Raw genomic sequence first — 18,140 nt, forward strand, 5'->3', positions numbered from 1 at the left:
CCCGGCATGTGTTTATTAAAATATACTTTATAGCCTCACTCTGAGCCGAGGTTATAAGTCTAAATATACTGGACATGATTATTGAAGGGTGAGTTTAATTTGTACTTCTATGTAATGTACTCATAGGAATGGGTTGGGAGAAACATCATGTGCAAGAATTCGGGAAGTAAATTGTTGAAAAAATGGAAGGGTTTGGTGCTAGCATAAAACTGTTCAGGAGAACAAATTTATAAGTGCGAAGGAACTAAAAATCTACACACACAAACCAGGAACTAGCATTTGCAATGCAATAGGTCTCGTATTTACGAGTTTGAGCAATTGACATTGCAAATAACAATGCCTTTTATTTTTAGTTTCGTTTTAAAACATAAATAGGCATAGTCATTTACAATGCCAATAGCTTAATCTCGCGTAAATGCGAGACCTATAGCATTGCAAATGCTTGTTAGTAGTATATGGTCTGACTGTTATGGTATTTTTGCGGCAGCATTGAAGGCTGGTGGTTGCATTAGACTTTCTGAAAGGCCTGCTTAGCCTGCTACTTTTGCTACAACTTTATTGTAATTAAATGGAAGGTGACAACCTAGCCCCATCAACCAGCGCTGCTAGTTACTTAGATGTCTTACTTTGGGTTGCGTGTATGTGTTTGAAAGATGCAATGAGTATCACAACTATTGATTGAAGTAGAACTTGTACGGTTGTACAATGAAACGACCTCCAAATTCCCAAAGTGCGGTGGTAAACCATATGGAGGCAGTGTATTCTTAATTTAATTTGAAAACCTGCTCCAAATGGAAGCCGCATGTGCTTACATACACCAGTGCTGCGCGATAAGCACCGGGCACTGTTAAGGTTCTTTTCCACTTTTTGAGCTTTCTGCTGAGGATTGTAAAAGCTTTCATCTAAACTGCTGGTGGTAATCTGGGAGCTGTTTTGAGAGAAATGGTTTTAAGATGGTAATTCCAAGGGGAAATCATGGGCTTGTCAGGTGCCGGAAAATATGCCTTACATTACTTCGGATGTTTTCTAGTGCATTATTTAACAGCTGTGTACACTCGCAGCTAGGCTGAGGCACCTATACCTAAGAATGTGCTGGCTCCTGTGTTTATCTGCGGCCTTAAAATATTTGACCCAGTGTAATTATTTCCCTCCTGTCTGGGCCCATTGTACATCCGATTGGGAAATAAGCCTGTTAAAACCTGGGGTCAAGAGCCATGATTTATAATATTGAACCTCCTATGGCCTTGAGTGATGATATACCACACGCGGTTTACTGTTTGGACTGCTGTGTTATATTATAAAGATATCTTGAAGGTGTTTTTCTGACTCCCCCTTGCCTAAAAATAAACCCCCTTTTTGCATCATCAAAAGGAAAACTTCCCCTGAGGCATTAAGTTCGATTTTTATCACCATTCCTTTTCTGCTTTTCCAGTCTTAAATATTCGCCTAGTGATAACCTAGAAATTCTATCCACCGCAGAGATTGTTCTGAAAACATCTTTTCTGCTCAATTAAAATGGACAAGAAACTATTGTGAAGAAATCTGGCATACTATCCGCAGGATCCTAAAGGAGGCATTTGGATTTTGTAGCCTGTAAAACATTTTCTTAACCACTAGTTCCAGCTCCAGAACTGGGTTAGTGCTTCTTGACGTGGGCAAATGTTAGTTTTCAGGCTAGGAAGTTGCTATTATTGGGTATAATTTTTTAGCTAATGTGTTCGACGCTGTGGATACCTTCACCACGCTGTGGATAAATTCACATTCACCAAGAGCAACCGTATAATTGTTTTGTTAATGATAGACAAAGGCGTGGGCAACATTGATAATCCTTGAATTTACATTTTAGGTCACTGCTGGAGCCCCACTCGCAAGAGAATATACAGAAGAGGTAAGAATCATCATTAAGGGGGAGCGGAATATACTTACTGATATTTGTGTAATGAATTAAGTTAAAAGTGGACTCTCTTATGGTTTCTTTTGTTACTTGGATACAGTACACAATTTTATTAGTAAATCCAGGGATGTGCTTAAGATGTCTTTTGTTTTTATTTCACAATTATTTAATCAGATTTTACAAGGGGAAAAACAACAAAAGGATGCAATAAGCAGTGTAATGCTACGGCCACCCTTAGGTGCCAGAGAGTACAAGGGTTTAAATGATACATAAATAGTACACCGCATGAGTCTATACCCGGGGCAGCCAGTGGGAGGGTAGGGAAGGGAGGGGAGAGGGAAGGGAATAGGAAGTGGTGGATGAAGTGGAAGTAGTGGTCCCCCAGACTAAGGGGAGGGGGCGTGGCACTTGAGAGGAAGGCGGAGAGAGAAGGGGGAAATGGGGGGGGGGGAGAAAAGGAGGGGAAGAAGAGGGCAGGGGGAGAAAAAGTGCATGGGGCAGAGTGAGGCCTGGTAGGGAGACAAGGCTGCAAGCATAATTATGGTCCAAGACGTGGGCTGGATATGCCGTGTCCAAGCTTGGGAAATCCTGATGACCCAGCAGGACCACCCGCCATGCTTCCGGGAGCAGCAGACGCCAACATGCCGCTATGAACTCACTGACCCAATATCAAACCGCCACTAATCGAGACCTACCTGGCAAACCACAACACGGACTTCCAAATCCCGTAGCGTGGCCAGGTCACCTCCGAGGCTGCTTATTGAGCCATTTGGACTTCCTCCCATGCATTAACTAAATTCTATCAGGTCGGAACACTGCCTTTGGTGATCCCCGTATCGCCACGCCAAGTTCCACACCGCGCCCTGCTTTGCTCCCCCGGTTTGACGCAAGGCAAATGTTTTCAGGCACTAGATTTTGAAAGTCCTGATGATGATCCTATATCTCAAGTTGTCAACCTTATACACTGTGATTTATATACTATATTATGTGTAAAGGTGACCACCCCGCATTTGTTTTGTTCTATTGCAATTATTTGATACAGACAACCACATGCTGCCTGAGCCTTTTTTCGTTTTCCCTTGTTATGTGAGTTTATGGATACAGGCTTGTGTCCCACTGTAATTAATTCACATGTTTTGTTCATTTCATTCATTTGCATAATAAATTGCCCTTATCCGGCTGGATAAATGGCTAAATTATAGTACCGATTGGGGCTATATTTATTTCATTTCTATACTTTGTTTACTCCGGGACCATTGTCTCTTAAAATAATGCAGCCAATGTAGGGCATACAACCCCTGGCTCCTTGGAGAAATGGTGTCCAGGTGCGGAGGAAAGTTTCGATGTTGTCTTGTAGATTATAAATGACTCGTTCGTATTAGGGCCTCTGGTACAGCCATTCATCATGCTTGAGGGGGTGGGTGGATCGCCAGTGCTTGAGGATGCAGTTTTTAGTTGTTGCCAGTACCGAATGGAGCAGCCAGTGCTCGCAGCGAGTCAAGGTTGGAGAATCCGCGAAGTAATGGAGAGCATGATGCCAACTGCCTCCCAGAAGGGGCAGACGATGGAGCAGTCACAGAGATGAGGGCCAGGTCGCAGCGGGTATCGTCTCAGTACCAGCAGTCGGAATGGGGTAGCAGTGGTGCCATCTGTAGCATCCCCGGGGTCCAGTGCCAGTCAAGGAGACATTTAAAAAGATAGAACTTCAGCTGGGCTTCACAGGCTCTGTTGCCCAGGACTTCCAGCAGTTCTGCCAAGTCCTGGTTCGTACTCCACTTGGAGGTGGGCCTTCCATTTGGTGTGCAAGCTGTACAGCAGAGGCAGTTAGTATAAGTGTCAGGTCAAAAGGGCATAGAAGCCGGACATCACATCCCCCCGTTGAAAACTACCCCATGTCTTCCGGTATGAGATCACCGGTAAGGGCGGGAGAGCCCAGGGCCGTAGTCCCAGACGGCGGGCGAGACAGTGACGCAATTGTAGGTACTGCCAGTATTTACCGGGTGGGAGGCTGAACACCTCCAGCAGTGTCTCGAAGGACTTGATGGTACCCTGGCCGCATACCTGATGGTATGTAAGGATCCCTGCTGTTCGCCATAATCCCCAGTCAAGTACCAAGTAACTGATGTGGAGGCCAGTGTTACCCCACAGGGGCCCTTGTTCTTGGAGGGGGGCGTCCACTGAGAGGAGACAGTGGGCATGGGACCAGGATTTGACCATGTCCTGGAGCATAAGGTTCCCGGAGTCTGGTGACAGAGACATCATAGCGGTAAATGGGATGCAGCCCCTGGAGAAATTCCAGGATGTTACGCTCATTTGTGACCCATAACAGAGGGTCCGGGCCTGTGGGAGTTTATAGGTGAGTTGTGCCAAGTACAAGGCCAGGGCGTAATGCTCAACAGAACATACACCTAATCCACCGCACGAACGGTGGGTTATGAGATGGCCACTGGCCAACCAGCACCGGGACAGTCACCAGGCGAAGGACCTGATGCCCCTGTCCACTGAGCGCAGGAGCGAAAGGGGCACAAGCAGGGGACGTATGCCCAAGACCTAGGTGAAGTGTGGCAGAATCGCCATCTTAACTGCCTGTAACCGGCCCCACAGCAAGAGACGTCTGACCACTTTTCATAGTCCAGTAATGTGAATTCCAGCAGTGGGCCATGATTATCCACCACCATGCGGTCCAGGCCCTGATTGATGTAGATCCCCATGTAATTGAGGTGTGAGAGCTTTCACTGAAAGGGGTAGGCAGATGCATCTGTGCCGGCGCTCCTGCCCCAATTAATCCTGTAGCCCGAGAGCCCGCAAAGTCTGAGATTGTTACTATAAGTGCAGGGAGCGATTGAAAGAGGTCAGAGAACGTGAGTAGGATGTCATCAGCGTATGGATAGACTGTCAACACCCCCTCCAGGTGTGGAAATGCCAACCAGCAGTGGGGCCTGGTGGAAGGCTTCCGCCAGAGGTACCATGGCCAGGAAAAAGAGGGGTGACAATGGGCAGCCTTGTCGCATCCCCAAGCGGACAGATGGGTCAGAGAGGAACCCCCCCCCCCCCCCCCCCCCCCGAAGTTGACCTAGGCGGAGGGGGGGGGGGTCATAGAGCCACTAGACCTTAGCTATAAATTCCTCACCGAGGCCAAAGAAATGGTTGCGCGATGAGTACTCTGGAACAAACCCTACCTGAGAGTGGTGACTAAGGGGTCGGGATCCCCGTCCAAAGACGTGCCACAAGTACGCCTGTCAAAAGGTTTTGATGTCCGTGTTGAGCAGAGAGATGGATCGATAGCTGACACAGATAAGGGTGACTTTCTCGACTTGTGGGTGTACTGGGATCAGGGCTTTGTTCGAGATGAGGCCATGGAATGCTGTTTGTTCCTCCTCCCAGAGGGGTTCATGGAGGGAGTCCACCACTTCCTACTTTGTCCATTTATAAAACTCTGCCAGGAAGCCGTCCTTCCCAGGGGCTGTGTTGCATAGGGGTTAGAAATAGCCTGCAAAACTTCCGCCTTGGTGATATCCCCTTTAAGCGAGTCCCCTGCCTATATAATTAAGGCAAGGGAGATGCACGCTGTCAAAGAAGGCATCCGCCGCACAGGGTCCGCCACAGCCTCCAGGGTGTATCAGTCTCGGTAATAAGCCCCAAACTCATTTGTGATGTCTTACGGCCGCACGGAGGGCCTTAGGGCGCAGCTGCACCTCCAGCAGCCTCCTTGCGTTCTGCCCTGCTCGTAGGGGCCAACCTTCCGGCGCTGCAGTGAAATTAAATGGAAATGAAATTAAGTTTATAAAGCGCTCGAATTCTGTGGCGTCTTGGCGCTGAAAGCGGTGAGACAATGAAGTCTCTGCACGTTGAAGTAGCTTATTTAGGAGGGAAACAGCCAGAATTTAAGTAGTTTCCTAAAAAACTGCAAGCTAGGTTGCAGCCTCATGACCGTTGGCATCTTAGTCCATAGCATGGATGCATGATAGGAGAAGCTCCTGCCACCCATCTGGCTCTGCAAAATTTGGGAGTATGAACAAGACCCCATTAGATGATCTTAGGTTCCTCATAGGCACATACCTAGGGAAAGGTTTTTGGATGTCAGCAGCTCCGCCACCATAAAGTGCCTTGTGGACCTGTCAAAGGGCCTTAAACACCACTCGTTGCTGAATGGGGAGCCAATGTAATGCCCTAATTCCAGCTGAGGTACAATGGCCTTTGGGGATATTTAAAAGCAGACGAGCAGCTGCATTTTGTAAAGACTGCAATTTGGACAACTGAGCTTTGTCAATGCCCACAAAGAGCGCGTTACAGTAATTGATTCTAGATAGAATAAGAGCTACCACCACCGTTCTCCTGAGTTCTTGAGGAATAAAGAGAAAAATTTTGCTTAGGATCTTTAGTAAGAAAAATCAGGACGACGAGAGGCGGTTTATCTGGCCTACGAAATTTAATTAATTGTCCAAGATGATTCCTAAATTCCGAACCTTAGCTGTTGGACAGGGACACTCACCCGCCTCTGTTGGCCACCAGGTTTGGTTCCACACGGACGGGCCCGTACCAAATTCCATCACCTCAGTTTTCTTGGTATTAATCTTAAGAAATTTTTGACCCATCCAACTCATGATTTCGGTCAGACAGGAATGAAAACTAACAGCAGTGGCTTCTGGATTGATACGGATATAATGAGTTGGGAATCATCCGCATAGGAAGCCAAGGTGAAACCATGCTCTCTAATGAGTCTGGCCAGTGGAGTGACATAGATGTTAAAGAGAGTGGGTGATAAGGCCGAGCCCTGCGGCATCCCTCAACGAAGGTGAAAAGTGTCAGATTGTAGATGATCCCAGACTATACTCTGTTCTCTGGAGGCTAGGAAGGAGGTGAGGAGGGCCAGGGCATACCCCCGATCCCCAGAGCCTTCAGCCGCTGCACTAACACTGTGAGATCCACGGTGTCAAATGCTGCCGATAGGTCTAGGAGGATGGACTGACCCCCCCCCCCCCACCCCCCCCTCCCATTGACCTGACTGCGAATCCCTTCTGTAGCCATTATCCGCGCCGACTCGGTAGAGTGGTAAGATCGAAAGCCATGCTGACTAGGATCTTGCAAATTGTTAGATTCAAGAAATTGAGTCAGTTTCATATTCATTGATTTTTCCAAAATTCTGGCAGCTAATGGCAAACAAGAGATTGGTCGGTAGCTCTTAACCTCATTTGGGTCCACCTGGACACTGAAGGGGGGGAACCGGTAGCACATGGTGGGCTCCCCCAGGGCACGCCTGTATCGATCAAGGCGTAAGGGTTGGACAGGGTCCTTACCCTCCGGCGAGGATGACGAAGGGTTTATTTCTACCACCGGGCGAGGGAACAGCAGGGGGAGAGAGAGAGTATGTGCTAATGGGGCAACATTGCCATCCACAATCGGATACCATACTAACATCAGTTCATATTTGGGGACAATAGGGGCAATAGTCCTCATTGAGGCTGCTCTTGACACCAGTGAATGTTATGCTAATAATACAATTACATTCAAATAGCTTTATTTCGACAGTACTTGTCATAAAATGCATTACTACATAAAATACAATATTAACAATAAGACTATATCATAAAACATGTACATCATTCATAAAAACAAATAATCAATTGATCAGAAAAACCTGTTTAAAAATTGAATCTTATGGTTAAAACACCTGGAACAGCAAATATGGGTGGTAATAGTGTTAGAATAAGTAGGCAGGGCCAAGACTCGGAGAAAAACAAACAAAAAGTCGTGCTGGGGACAATATCAATTCATCAAGGAACAATTAAAAACCGAATCATATAGATTAACCCCTTCAGTGCCCGCCCCTTTCCCCGCCCTGTGCCGGCCGTTGTATTAGCGGGCGGGGTCTATGACGAGCTGGACTCGTCATGGGCACAGCGCCACCGCGGCCCATGACGAGTCCAGCTCGTCATGGGCACTGAAGGGGTTAAAACACCAGGTGTAGGTAATATAAACATTCAATAGATGGGCTAGACCAGGGCTCAGAAAGAGAAAGACATACTGGAAGTACCTCATAAAAGCGGGAGCGATATCATGATCATAAAATATCAATTCATCATAGAACAATAAAAAGTCACATCCTATCATAAAAAAAATAAAGGACAGCAAGAATTAGTTGGAGTACAAGTTACAGTAGGTGTGCAATACCTGAGCTCAGAAGGGACAATCTGGTAGCGTCCCAGGCAAGCGACTGTAATGCCAAGGTAATTGTCAATTTAGGCCATTGGCTTTACATGCTTGATTAGTTTCATTTACAACATATTTTGATCTTATACACCACATCCACCTTAGAAATTTAGCTATTGCATAACAGGATGAAGGGTCCGTGGACAAAATTCTCAACTCATCACTACTTTGTCTAGTACCCAAATTCTTGCAGATCTGCGCTAGCCAGACCTTGCGAGGAGCTGCATAAGCAAGGCAGACAAACAGAATATGAAGGTAGGTTTCTGCGTGCACAGTGCAGATGGGACATTTATTATCTCCTAATGGTGACCATTTAGCTGTGAGTTTTTAAAGGGAGAGTACCCACTCTAAATTGGAAGTAAAGTTTACGGTCAAGGGGTTTTGCTATAATATCCCTATAATATTCAAAACAAGAACAGGGTTTTGATGATAGAAAAGTCCCTGTCGATATTGAACTGTCGCTCGTTCGAATAAACTTTTGTCCCACCTATTTCCAGTACCTTACCTTTATGGCTTCTGTAGATAAGAGCTGGGCTCTAGATGGTTTTTCCCACAGGTTAGACAAACCCGTACCAACCAGTGCCCCTTTGATATCTCGAAGCTAGCCTATTTTATGAAAACGGTCGGCCTCAATAACATCCCTAAGACCATTTGCAAAAGTGATCAGTTCCGGGGTACTCTATATTCTACGCTAGTATAATATGGGACGGAGCCTAGCTAGATCTACCAGCGAATTCCTTCCTTGGTCACTGAGCAATGGGATGGTAGGGGTGCTTTGAGGAAGACTGGTGAGTGTTCATAGAAACTTATTCTATGCAAAAGCTAACTTGGGCAGATTCTCGAACCCCCATAGTTCCGATCTGTACAGAACTGAACTCACCACCTTTGCATTATAGATCTGCAGTGCTGGACTTACTGGTTTTGTCAAGGACGTTCTAAGTTCATTACTTTGAGCTTGCGCTAATTGTCGGTTAATTATGCTAATATCTTTTGGAGCTGGGGGGTGGGGGGATTGAGTGATCCACAGACTGTTTGCTCAACTAAATCCTTTCAAAGTGGTGCCGAACCTGTCCTGATTCTTTTATGGCAAAGACTGCATCCTTTACTATTCACATGGTTGAGGATTGAAATTAGTTCTGCAGTTTCAGCTGTGCAACTTATGTTACCTGCTGGGTATTCTGTTGTAGGTTAATGCATGTTGATGTTCCTGTCATATATGTTGGGCTGCAGGAGACTGGTAGGTATGGAGCTTTCTATCTTGTCACACATGGATCAATATTTTAATTAGTGGCATATCCTGTTCTCTGAGCAGCAAGACACTAGAGCTGATGTATCCCCTCATTTGATCCACCCAAACACACACCAAGTAGGAACTTTGTTAGCGAGCCTCATAGCAAGAGCTGCAACTGCCCCCACCTTCCTCGCTCCTCCCCACCGACCCATAACCCCAATGATATCTTCTGTTTTTTTTTGACCAGCCAACAGCACAGCAAACTAGAAAAACACTTTTATGAGTTGACAGGTTACAACATCTCCTAATCACTAATACCAAGTAGTATAGTTTGGTGTGCGTTAAATAGTGCACTGTAAAATTATTTATTAGACACCCATAACAACCTAATTTGTCTCTATTCGCCTTGATTCATAAGTCTAAAAAAAATATTTAAAAAAATAAAACACCTTAGATCTGGTACCGTACTTTTTAGAACAGGAAAGTGAAAAGTAATCTCACAGAACATTATCAAATAAGTAGGAACGTTGACTTTTTCTGAAATTCCCTTGCTGATAACTAAAACATGTAGTAATCTTAGCCCAGCTGAAATATGGTCGTACTGCCATATGTTACTCAAGCCTTTGGGAGTGCCATCATTGATTTGTTGACATAGTCCGGTTTGGCCTGTTATGCTTTCAGGGTGTTTCGTCTCTGTGTATGGTTGACTAGGTTTTAACTGTGACGGACTCAGAACTTCATATCAAACCACTGTGCTAACCTCAACATTGAGATGTATAGGATCTAAAGTGCCGTTTGTGGCCTTGCAAACACCAAGATGTCTCCAAGGACCTTGCAAGGCCGGGCTGCGAACCAAAGCAGTCTTGGCAAGAATGTTTAAACCAGCTCTCCCTGATTCCTTCCTAATCTTTAATTTCTCTCTCTCCTTTTCTCCTATCTTTTTTTCCTCTGTCTTCTGCTTAAATTACCTGGGGGAGCTGGAGCATGTGACAGAGGGACCAGCAACAGCCCTTTGCCATCAAAAATCGGCCTCCAATGGTTCCACCAGGGATAAAAGGGCAGCCGAGGACCTCCGCATCGAACTCCCTACGGTGGCCGTCCGGACTAACCTCCTGACACAAGTGCTTCAGCCGGCAGCAACCTCTTCGGAGCCCTTGCTGCCCTTTAATGACGCACTTTCTGACGTCCTTTTGGGCACTTGGTCCATGCCCAACACAGAGACTCCCGTGGACAGGAACGTGGCCCGCCGCCATCGCCCGGCTCTGGGCGACCCCCTCTTTCTCTCTTCTCTCCCAACACCCCACTCTGGAGAGCTTCGTTGTTCAAGCCTCTGCTTCCCATAGCGCGTTCCCTTCTGCACCTCCGGATAGGGAATCCAAGAAGCTGGAGCAGCTTGGCAAGAAGCTGTTTTCATCTGCCAACTTAGGGCTGCGGTCGGTGAACACCGCATGCCTCTTGGGCAGTTATTCCCACTCTCTGTGGAATACGATTGCGCAGGTGCTGCCCAACTGTCCGGCGTAGGCACAGACAGTACTCTCCCAAGCTATAGCAGCTGGCTGAGACGCAGTAAAGTTAACTATTTGTTGTGGGTTGGATACCGCTGACTCGCTGGGCAGGGCGATTTCCACAACGGTGGCGCTTCTGCGCCACGCCTGGCTGAGGACAACTGGCTTTTCAGGGGATGTCCAGAACACCTTGATGGCATTCGCCTTTTTGGCAATAAGGTGGATAGTGCATTGGAGCGTTTTAAGGACTCACGGGCTACGGCCAAGTCCTTGGGTCTGTCAGCCACTCACCCTCCTCCGCCTTCCGCTTTTCGCTCCCTTCGTGGCCACGGAAGGGGTGCCTCAACACGTTCATTCCAGAGCCACAGGCCTGCACAGCAACATCTTCAGCACGGCCGCGGGAACCGTCGAGGCGGTTCTGGGGGCCAGCGGGCGGGTCAGTCCACCTCCACCCCCGCAGCATCCATTGCAAAGCCTTCCTTGTCTGACCTTTCAGGCCCATCAAACGCCAGTGGGCGGCAGATTTAACCATCATCTCCCCCACTGGCGCAACATCAAATCGGACAATTGGGTGCTGCAAATTGTCCGAAGGGGTTATTCCCTCCCCTTCGAGACTTCCCCTCCAGCCATGCCACCTCAGTACCAGCGCATGTCGGGGGACCATCTTGCGCTTCTTCATCAAGAAGTCACGGCCCTCTAGGTCAAGCGCGTTCCGATGCCAGAAGTTGGTCATGGTTGCTATTTCCACTACTTTCTGGTCCAAAAGAAGTACAAGGGCCTGCGTCCTATCTTAGACCTTTGGAACGTCAATTGCTTCCTCCGGAAGGAGAAGTTCAAAATGCTCACACTTGCTCAGGTCTTGTCTGCCCTAGACCCGCAAGACTGGATGTTAGCGTTGGACTTGCAGGACGCTTACTTTCATATCCCCGTCCTGCCGGCCCACCGGTGTTACCTGCGGTTCACGGTAGGCCACGAGCACTTTCAGTTCACCGTGCTCCCCTTTGGCCTTACCAGCGCCCCTCGGGTGTTCATGAAAGTGATGGCAGTGGTCGCAGCTCATCTGCGCAGATCAGGGGTTCCAGTCTTCCACTATCTTGACGACTGGTTGTAGAAAGCGGGCCCGCCCCAGGCAGTCGTCTCCCACCTCCAGACTGATTTCCTCTCAGAAACTCCTCTTCATCGGAGCGATTCTGGACTCAGCGCAGTTTCGGGTTTATCCTCCCGAGCAGCAAGTCTGGGATATACAGGCAATGATTCGCATCTTTGAGCCTTTATCCCGGGTTTCGGTCAGGATGACCCTCCGGCTACTGGTCCTGACGGGCTCCTGCATCCTGTTAGTGGATCATGCCAGATGACATATGCGGGCTCTGCAGTGGGACATGAAGTTCCAGTGGGCACCGCATCAGGGCAACCTGTCCAATCACGTCCAGATCTCAGACGGCGCTGCACGACAATTGCAGTGGTGGCTCACGAATCGCGATTGGGTCAATGGCAGATCCCTCACCCTTCCCCCAACTAGAACACACAGTTGTAACGGACGCGTCCCTTCTGGGATGGGGCGACCACCTGGGAGAGGTGGAGATCAGAGGACTCTGGTCTCCGGCAGAGTCCCGGCTCCATATCAACCTTCTGGAGCATTGGGCGATCCGACTTGCACTGAAGGCAGTAGTACAGGTGTTCACAGACAACACCACTGCCATGTGAATGAATGAATGAAATGAATGAAAATACATTTGTACAGCGCGATTGCTGCCCTGAGGCGTCCAAGCGCTAGGGAACCAGAAGGGTGTAATGAGACTATCAGAGACTAGGAGGAAGATGGGGGGGCTGAGATGATTACTGGGATTTGAATAGATGGGTTTTTAATTGCTTGCGGAAAGAGGCAAGGTTCGGGTTAGATCTCAGGGGAGGGGGGAGGGTGTTCCAGATTTTTGAGGCGTTGAGGGTGAACATTCTTCCACCTGCTCTAGATCTCTTGATTCTGGGGATTGTTGCCATGAGGGCCTGGCTGGAACGTAGTTCACGGCCAGGGTGGTATTGGCTGACTAGGCTACTGCAACAAACAGGGCGGGTGGGGTCGTGGACCCTAGGTCAGGAGGATCTGCACTTCTGGACATGGCTGGAACACCAGGGTATTTACCTGGTGGTTCAACACCTGGCCGGTTCTCTGAACGCCAGGGCAGACGAACTCAGCCGCCGGTGCATGATGGATCACGAATGGCGTCTGAACTCAGACGTGGCGCAATATCTTTCAGCAGTGGGGAGAGCCTTGGTTCGATCTATTCGCCACTGAAGAGAACGCGCAATGTCACCAGTTCTGTGCGTTGGAATTTCCAAGGCAGCACTCGCTAGGCGACGCTCTTCATCGCGAGTGAAGTTGTGGTCTACTATACGCCTTTCCGCCTATACCACTTCTACCCAGAGTGCTGAAGAAGATCAAGCACGACTGGGCCCAAGTCATTCTTGTGGCTCCGGACTGAGCTCGAAAAGTATGGTATCCTGTGCTACTCAGCATGGCTATCGATCCCCTGATCCAACTGCCTCTTCGGGAGGATCTTCTGTCGCTGCTCCAGGGGACGGTCCTCCTCCCGAACCTGTCCAGCCTCCACCTCCTTGCGTGGAGATTGAGCGGCAGCAGTTGATGTCCTTTGACCTGCCTCCCGAAGTTTGTGATGTAATCTTGGCAGCCAGGCGGCCCTTCACTAAGACGGTATACGCCTGCAGGTGGAATAAGTTCGTGGCATGGTGCACAGCAAAGGCTGTGGATCCCCTTTCTGCTCCTCTTTCAGAGGTCCTTCTATTCCTCCTTTTTTTGCCCAGCAGGGCTCTGCTCTGGGCACTATCAAGGGCTATCTTTCAGCCATTCCAGCCTTTTTACGGCTTCCAGATCAACCTTCCCTTTTCAAGTCCCCGGTTGTAAATAGATTCTTGAAAGGCATTACTATTATTTTCCCTCCTGTTCTGTTCATAATGCCTCAGTGGGACTTGAATCTAGTTCTAACATATCTGATGTGTGCTCACTTTGAGCCACTTCACAACTGTCCTTTCGTCTTCTCACTCTAAAGACAGCTTTCCTGGTGGCCATCACCTCTGCCTGAAGAGTGAGTGAGCTCCAGGCTCTTTCTTCTAAACCTCCTTTTCTCTTTGTCCATCCAGACAAAGAGGTTCTAAGGACTCGTCCATCTTTTCTGCCAAAGGTTGTTACCGCCTTTTATATCGGGCAGACCATCACTTTGCCCACCTTCTTTCCACCTCCGCATCCCTCTAAAGAGGAAGAGAGGCTCCACCGTCTGGACCCAAAACTTGCGCTCTCGTTCTACCTGAACCACACACAACAGTTTGGGGTGGAAGACCAGCTCTTTGTTGGCTACGTGGGTGCCAAGAAAGGTCAGGCCGTGCACAAGCTGACCATCTCTCCGTGCATAAAGGCTTGTTATTATTTGGCTAAAAGGAGCCTCCGGTGGGGCTGCGTGCCCATTCTACCAGGGCGACGGCAGCTACTATTGCTTTGGGACGGGGAGTTCCCTTGCATGACATCCGTCAGGCAGCTACGTGGGCCTCGCTGCACACGTTTACCAAGCATTACTGCCTGGACAGCCAAGTACGGAGAGACGGCTTCTTTGGCCGTTCTGGTTTCCAGGACTTTCTGATGTGATCTTGTTTTGCAGACCCACCACCGGGGTTGGTATTGCTGGGGTATCTATTCTAAGGTAAGGAATCTATCACTACGTGTTTCTTTCAGATGCACAAGTTACTTACCTTCGGTAACGATATAGCTGTAAGAAACATTAGTAGTGATAGATTCCTTACCGCCCCACCCATCCTCCCCGTTCTGAGAACTAATTTCTAGGGTTAAGGTCATTCCTTTCAGGGCCCTAGTTTCATGGCACCAGTATCTTGCATGGCTCTGCGTTCCGGGCGCGGAAAGTCGTGTACAGAACAGACGTCAGCGCACGTGGGCGCGTCTAAGTAGCTCCAGCGACGTCATCCTGGCACCAATGATGCACACGGAACCCCACGATAACGCCTACCGACACGCAGGGGTACTGCTGGCCAAAACTTTCCGGATCCAGTCTGACGCTTTGGGGTAATTCTAAGGTAAGGAATGTATCACTACTAATGTTTCTTACAAATATATTGTTACCAAAGGTAAGTAACTTGTGCATTTTGTTTCTCTCCTACAGGAGTATGGAGCCTCAGTACTTTCAGTTAACTTGTTCTTGGTGCGGTTATTATTTTTTGGTCTTACTGTTGGTATTTGGGCTTTAGTAGCAACCATCTTGGCTGCTATGTTTGGGGGTATACAGCCTTATACTTTATACTTTGACCATTACGCAATTTGTACTGTACATTGTAACTGTCTAATAAAGTAATAAAAATGATGTAAAATAAAAAGTCTACAAGCGAAGAGAAAAAGGGGGCACAAGGGATACAAATTCCAAGTGTATAAAACTAAGTTAAAACTAAATGAAGCGTGGCTTGGACGGCAGAGCGAATGGCTGCCTAATCCCATCTCTCTGCGCAACGCAGAGACTTCAATGCTTCCTTCCCTACGCTCTGGAGACTAAACTCTGCGATCAAACCAGTCTTCGGATCAACGTAATATGGGGCATGGAATGATCTCACCAGAGGACGCCGGTTTGCCCTGAAAACCTGATAAATCTAACCCGGGAAGTTTCCTGCTATCCCTCACATAGCGGACCTAAAATGGCAGCCACCTAATGCTGCAATCAACAATCACTGCGTTCTACCACGGCATTACCACAGCAGCTCCAGACCTCGGACTAACACACAATGATGCACAGACTGAACTCACCAATTAATGTCAGTCTACCCTAAAAAGAAAACCGTTATTTCACTGCCGGTGCCTTCTCCGATATCTTCTATGATATCTTCTATGCATCGGATCAAATATGGCGACCAACAAATAAAATCAAGATAAAGATACAGCGGATCGCGATCGTGATGAGCTCCCCACCTATGCGGCCTTCAAGGGTGCTCAAGGTGCTGTCAGTCTTCTCATCTTAATCTAAGGTAACGCCTTAGCTGCTACTATCTTCTTTGCCGAGTGCAGCGTGGACGCAACGGAGTTAGCCGGAGGCTCTGCCTGATTCTAAGATGGCGGCCTCACAGGGAATCCGCGCGCGTCACCGGCGACCGTGAGATTGGACATACGTTCACCCCTTTGTGTACTCTCCGTCTGCAACTAGTATTGATGCTTGACTGAACTCGAAATAAGCTGTATATGAAGGGAAAAACGCACATTAATTGAGATTACTTTAACCACTCATTTTCAGCAATCACAGCAATATTAACAATTAAGACTGCATTTAAATATACTTGTACTGGTGCCAAAATAGTGCTCAGCTGCCTATAAGATCCTACCTGGCTGGCTGGTCTCCAAGCAGGTCCAAGCTGCTCTGTTCCCAGTGGGTATCCAAGCTGCATCCAAGCAGCTCCAATTTGTTTTCTAGCTCTACCATCTACAGGGACCCAAGCCTAAGCCGGTCTCCAAGCTGTACCATATGGCTCTGCCCCTAGCTGGTATCCAAACTGCTCTAAACTAATCTTTAGTGCTACTCTCGGCAGAGGCCCAGTTGCAGCTTACCAAACATATATATAAAATAGCGCCAGCAATCCACAAGATCTGGGCACAAGTGCTATCCTGAGAGGGTCTGAAGTTTTATTCACTGCGGGAGGCTTGGTTTTCGCTTACCAACCTTTCTAAACCCAGATCCGCACATCACTTCGGTAGAAGTCACTTTGTAACCTCCTAGCTTTTATACCACTGCTCAGCGGTTTCTTACGGTGCCTATCCCACCCAGCAGCTCACAGAAAACAGTTCTCCCACAAATAACCACAGGATATGGACAGGTCCACCGTTTCCCTCCTACCGACTCTACCTCTACCAAAACTACATCCATCAATCATCATCTTAGAACATCTCAAATATCATGGTGGAAAAAGACCCTAAGACACACTACAAACTTTCTAAAGGCGAACCAGTTTTGTCTGACTCGCCCATCAAGGCCAAAGCCCATGTGAACAGCACAATGGAAATGATCCTCAAGAAACTGGCGGACGTCCACGATTTGGTGAAATCAACCAAACAAAACACGGGCGCCATGCAGCTAGAAATAACCGCCATCTGTGCTGATATGAACACAATTAACTCTAAAATTACCACTGCCGAGCAAAGAATAAGTGATGTAGAAGATTGCTCTATCCGAACCAGCAGATATAAAATCCCTTCTGGCCGTCACCAATGGATTGAAACGACAACAGCCAAGCTTGAAGACAGAAATAGGAGGGGCAATATTAGAATTGTTGGCATTCCTGAAGGTTCAGAAGACGCACCGGAATCATGTATTGCCTTTCTGGAGAACTGGATCCCTCAAATTACGGGCATTAAGTTTCACAAAGCTCTCGAACTGGACCGAGCACACAGAATTCCAACCTACAACTCAACAACGAGGAAAACTGTTCGACCAATCATCTTCAAACCTTTAAGGTACCAACACACAGAAGCCATCCTCAGCTTTGCACGTAAAAATCGTCAGATCACTTGGAATGGACACAAAATAACTTTCACACAAGACTACTCAAAACCTACTGTGGATACCAGAAAAGGTTTTCTGCTACTAAGACACAGACTACGAGACAAAATATCCAATTCTCACTTGCAGGTCCAGCTAAATTTAAAATCACAGAAACTGAAGATTCCACTTCTTTACAGACCTGAATGAACTCTCAAACTACTTGGACTGCCCTACCATGCTAGACATGGACCACTCGACTTCCTTCTCCAATAAAAGGAAAACCTGGTATCCTTTTTTCTAGTATGCCGATATGTCTACACATAATGTCCGATGTATTTGTGCATACTCAAGTATCTGAAAGAGACACTTTAGTGATAGATTCCTTACCTTAGAATATCCCCAAGCGTCAGACTGGATCCGGAAAGTTTTTTGTAGCAGTACCCCTGCACGTCAGTAGGTGGCGTCGTGCGACTCCGCGTCTGTCACTGGCGTCGTAAGCGCCGAGATGACATCACGGTGACTACTTAGGCGCCATCCCATGCGCGCTGACGTCAGTTCTTTATTTTTCCGTGTCAGCAAGCGCAGATCCGGATAGAGCACGTACCTTAGTCACTTTTTGACTACTCTTTTGAGACTGTCTTCCCTTTTTTCTCTTGGTGCACGTAGGGATGCCTGGCTTTAAGTCTTGTGGGGCCTGCCATCCCAACATGTCGGCGTACCCCCATGATGTTTGCCTCTACTGCCTGGAGACCGAACATAAC

At 47.8% G+C, this 18,140-nt stretch overlaps 1 protein-coding gene across 3 annotated transcripts in view; it reads left to right on the forward strand.

Annotated features, from left to right (window-relative positions):
• Positions 1-18,140, forward strand: part of MTHFD1L (methylenetetrahydrofolate dehydrogenase (NADP+ dependent) 1 like) — a 1,409,858-nt gene that overhangs the window by 955,126 nt on the left and 436,592 nt on the right. For all 3 annotated transcript variants that reach the window (XM_085612491.1, XM_085612490.1, XM_085612492.1), the window contains exon 22: positions 1,847-1,888. In XM_085612491.1, the coding sequence (XP_085468617.1) occupies positions 1,847-1,888 (42 nt within the window). The remainder of the gene's footprint in view (positions 1-1,846; positions 1,889-18,140) is intronic.

Source organism: Triturus cristatus, chromosome 6, assembly GCF_964204655.1.
Source record: "Triturus cristatus chromosome 6, aTriCri1.1, whole genome shotgun sequence".
Classification (NCBI taxonomy): Eukaryota; Metazoa; Chordata; class Amphibia; order Caudata; family Salamandridae; genus Triturus; species Triturus cristatus.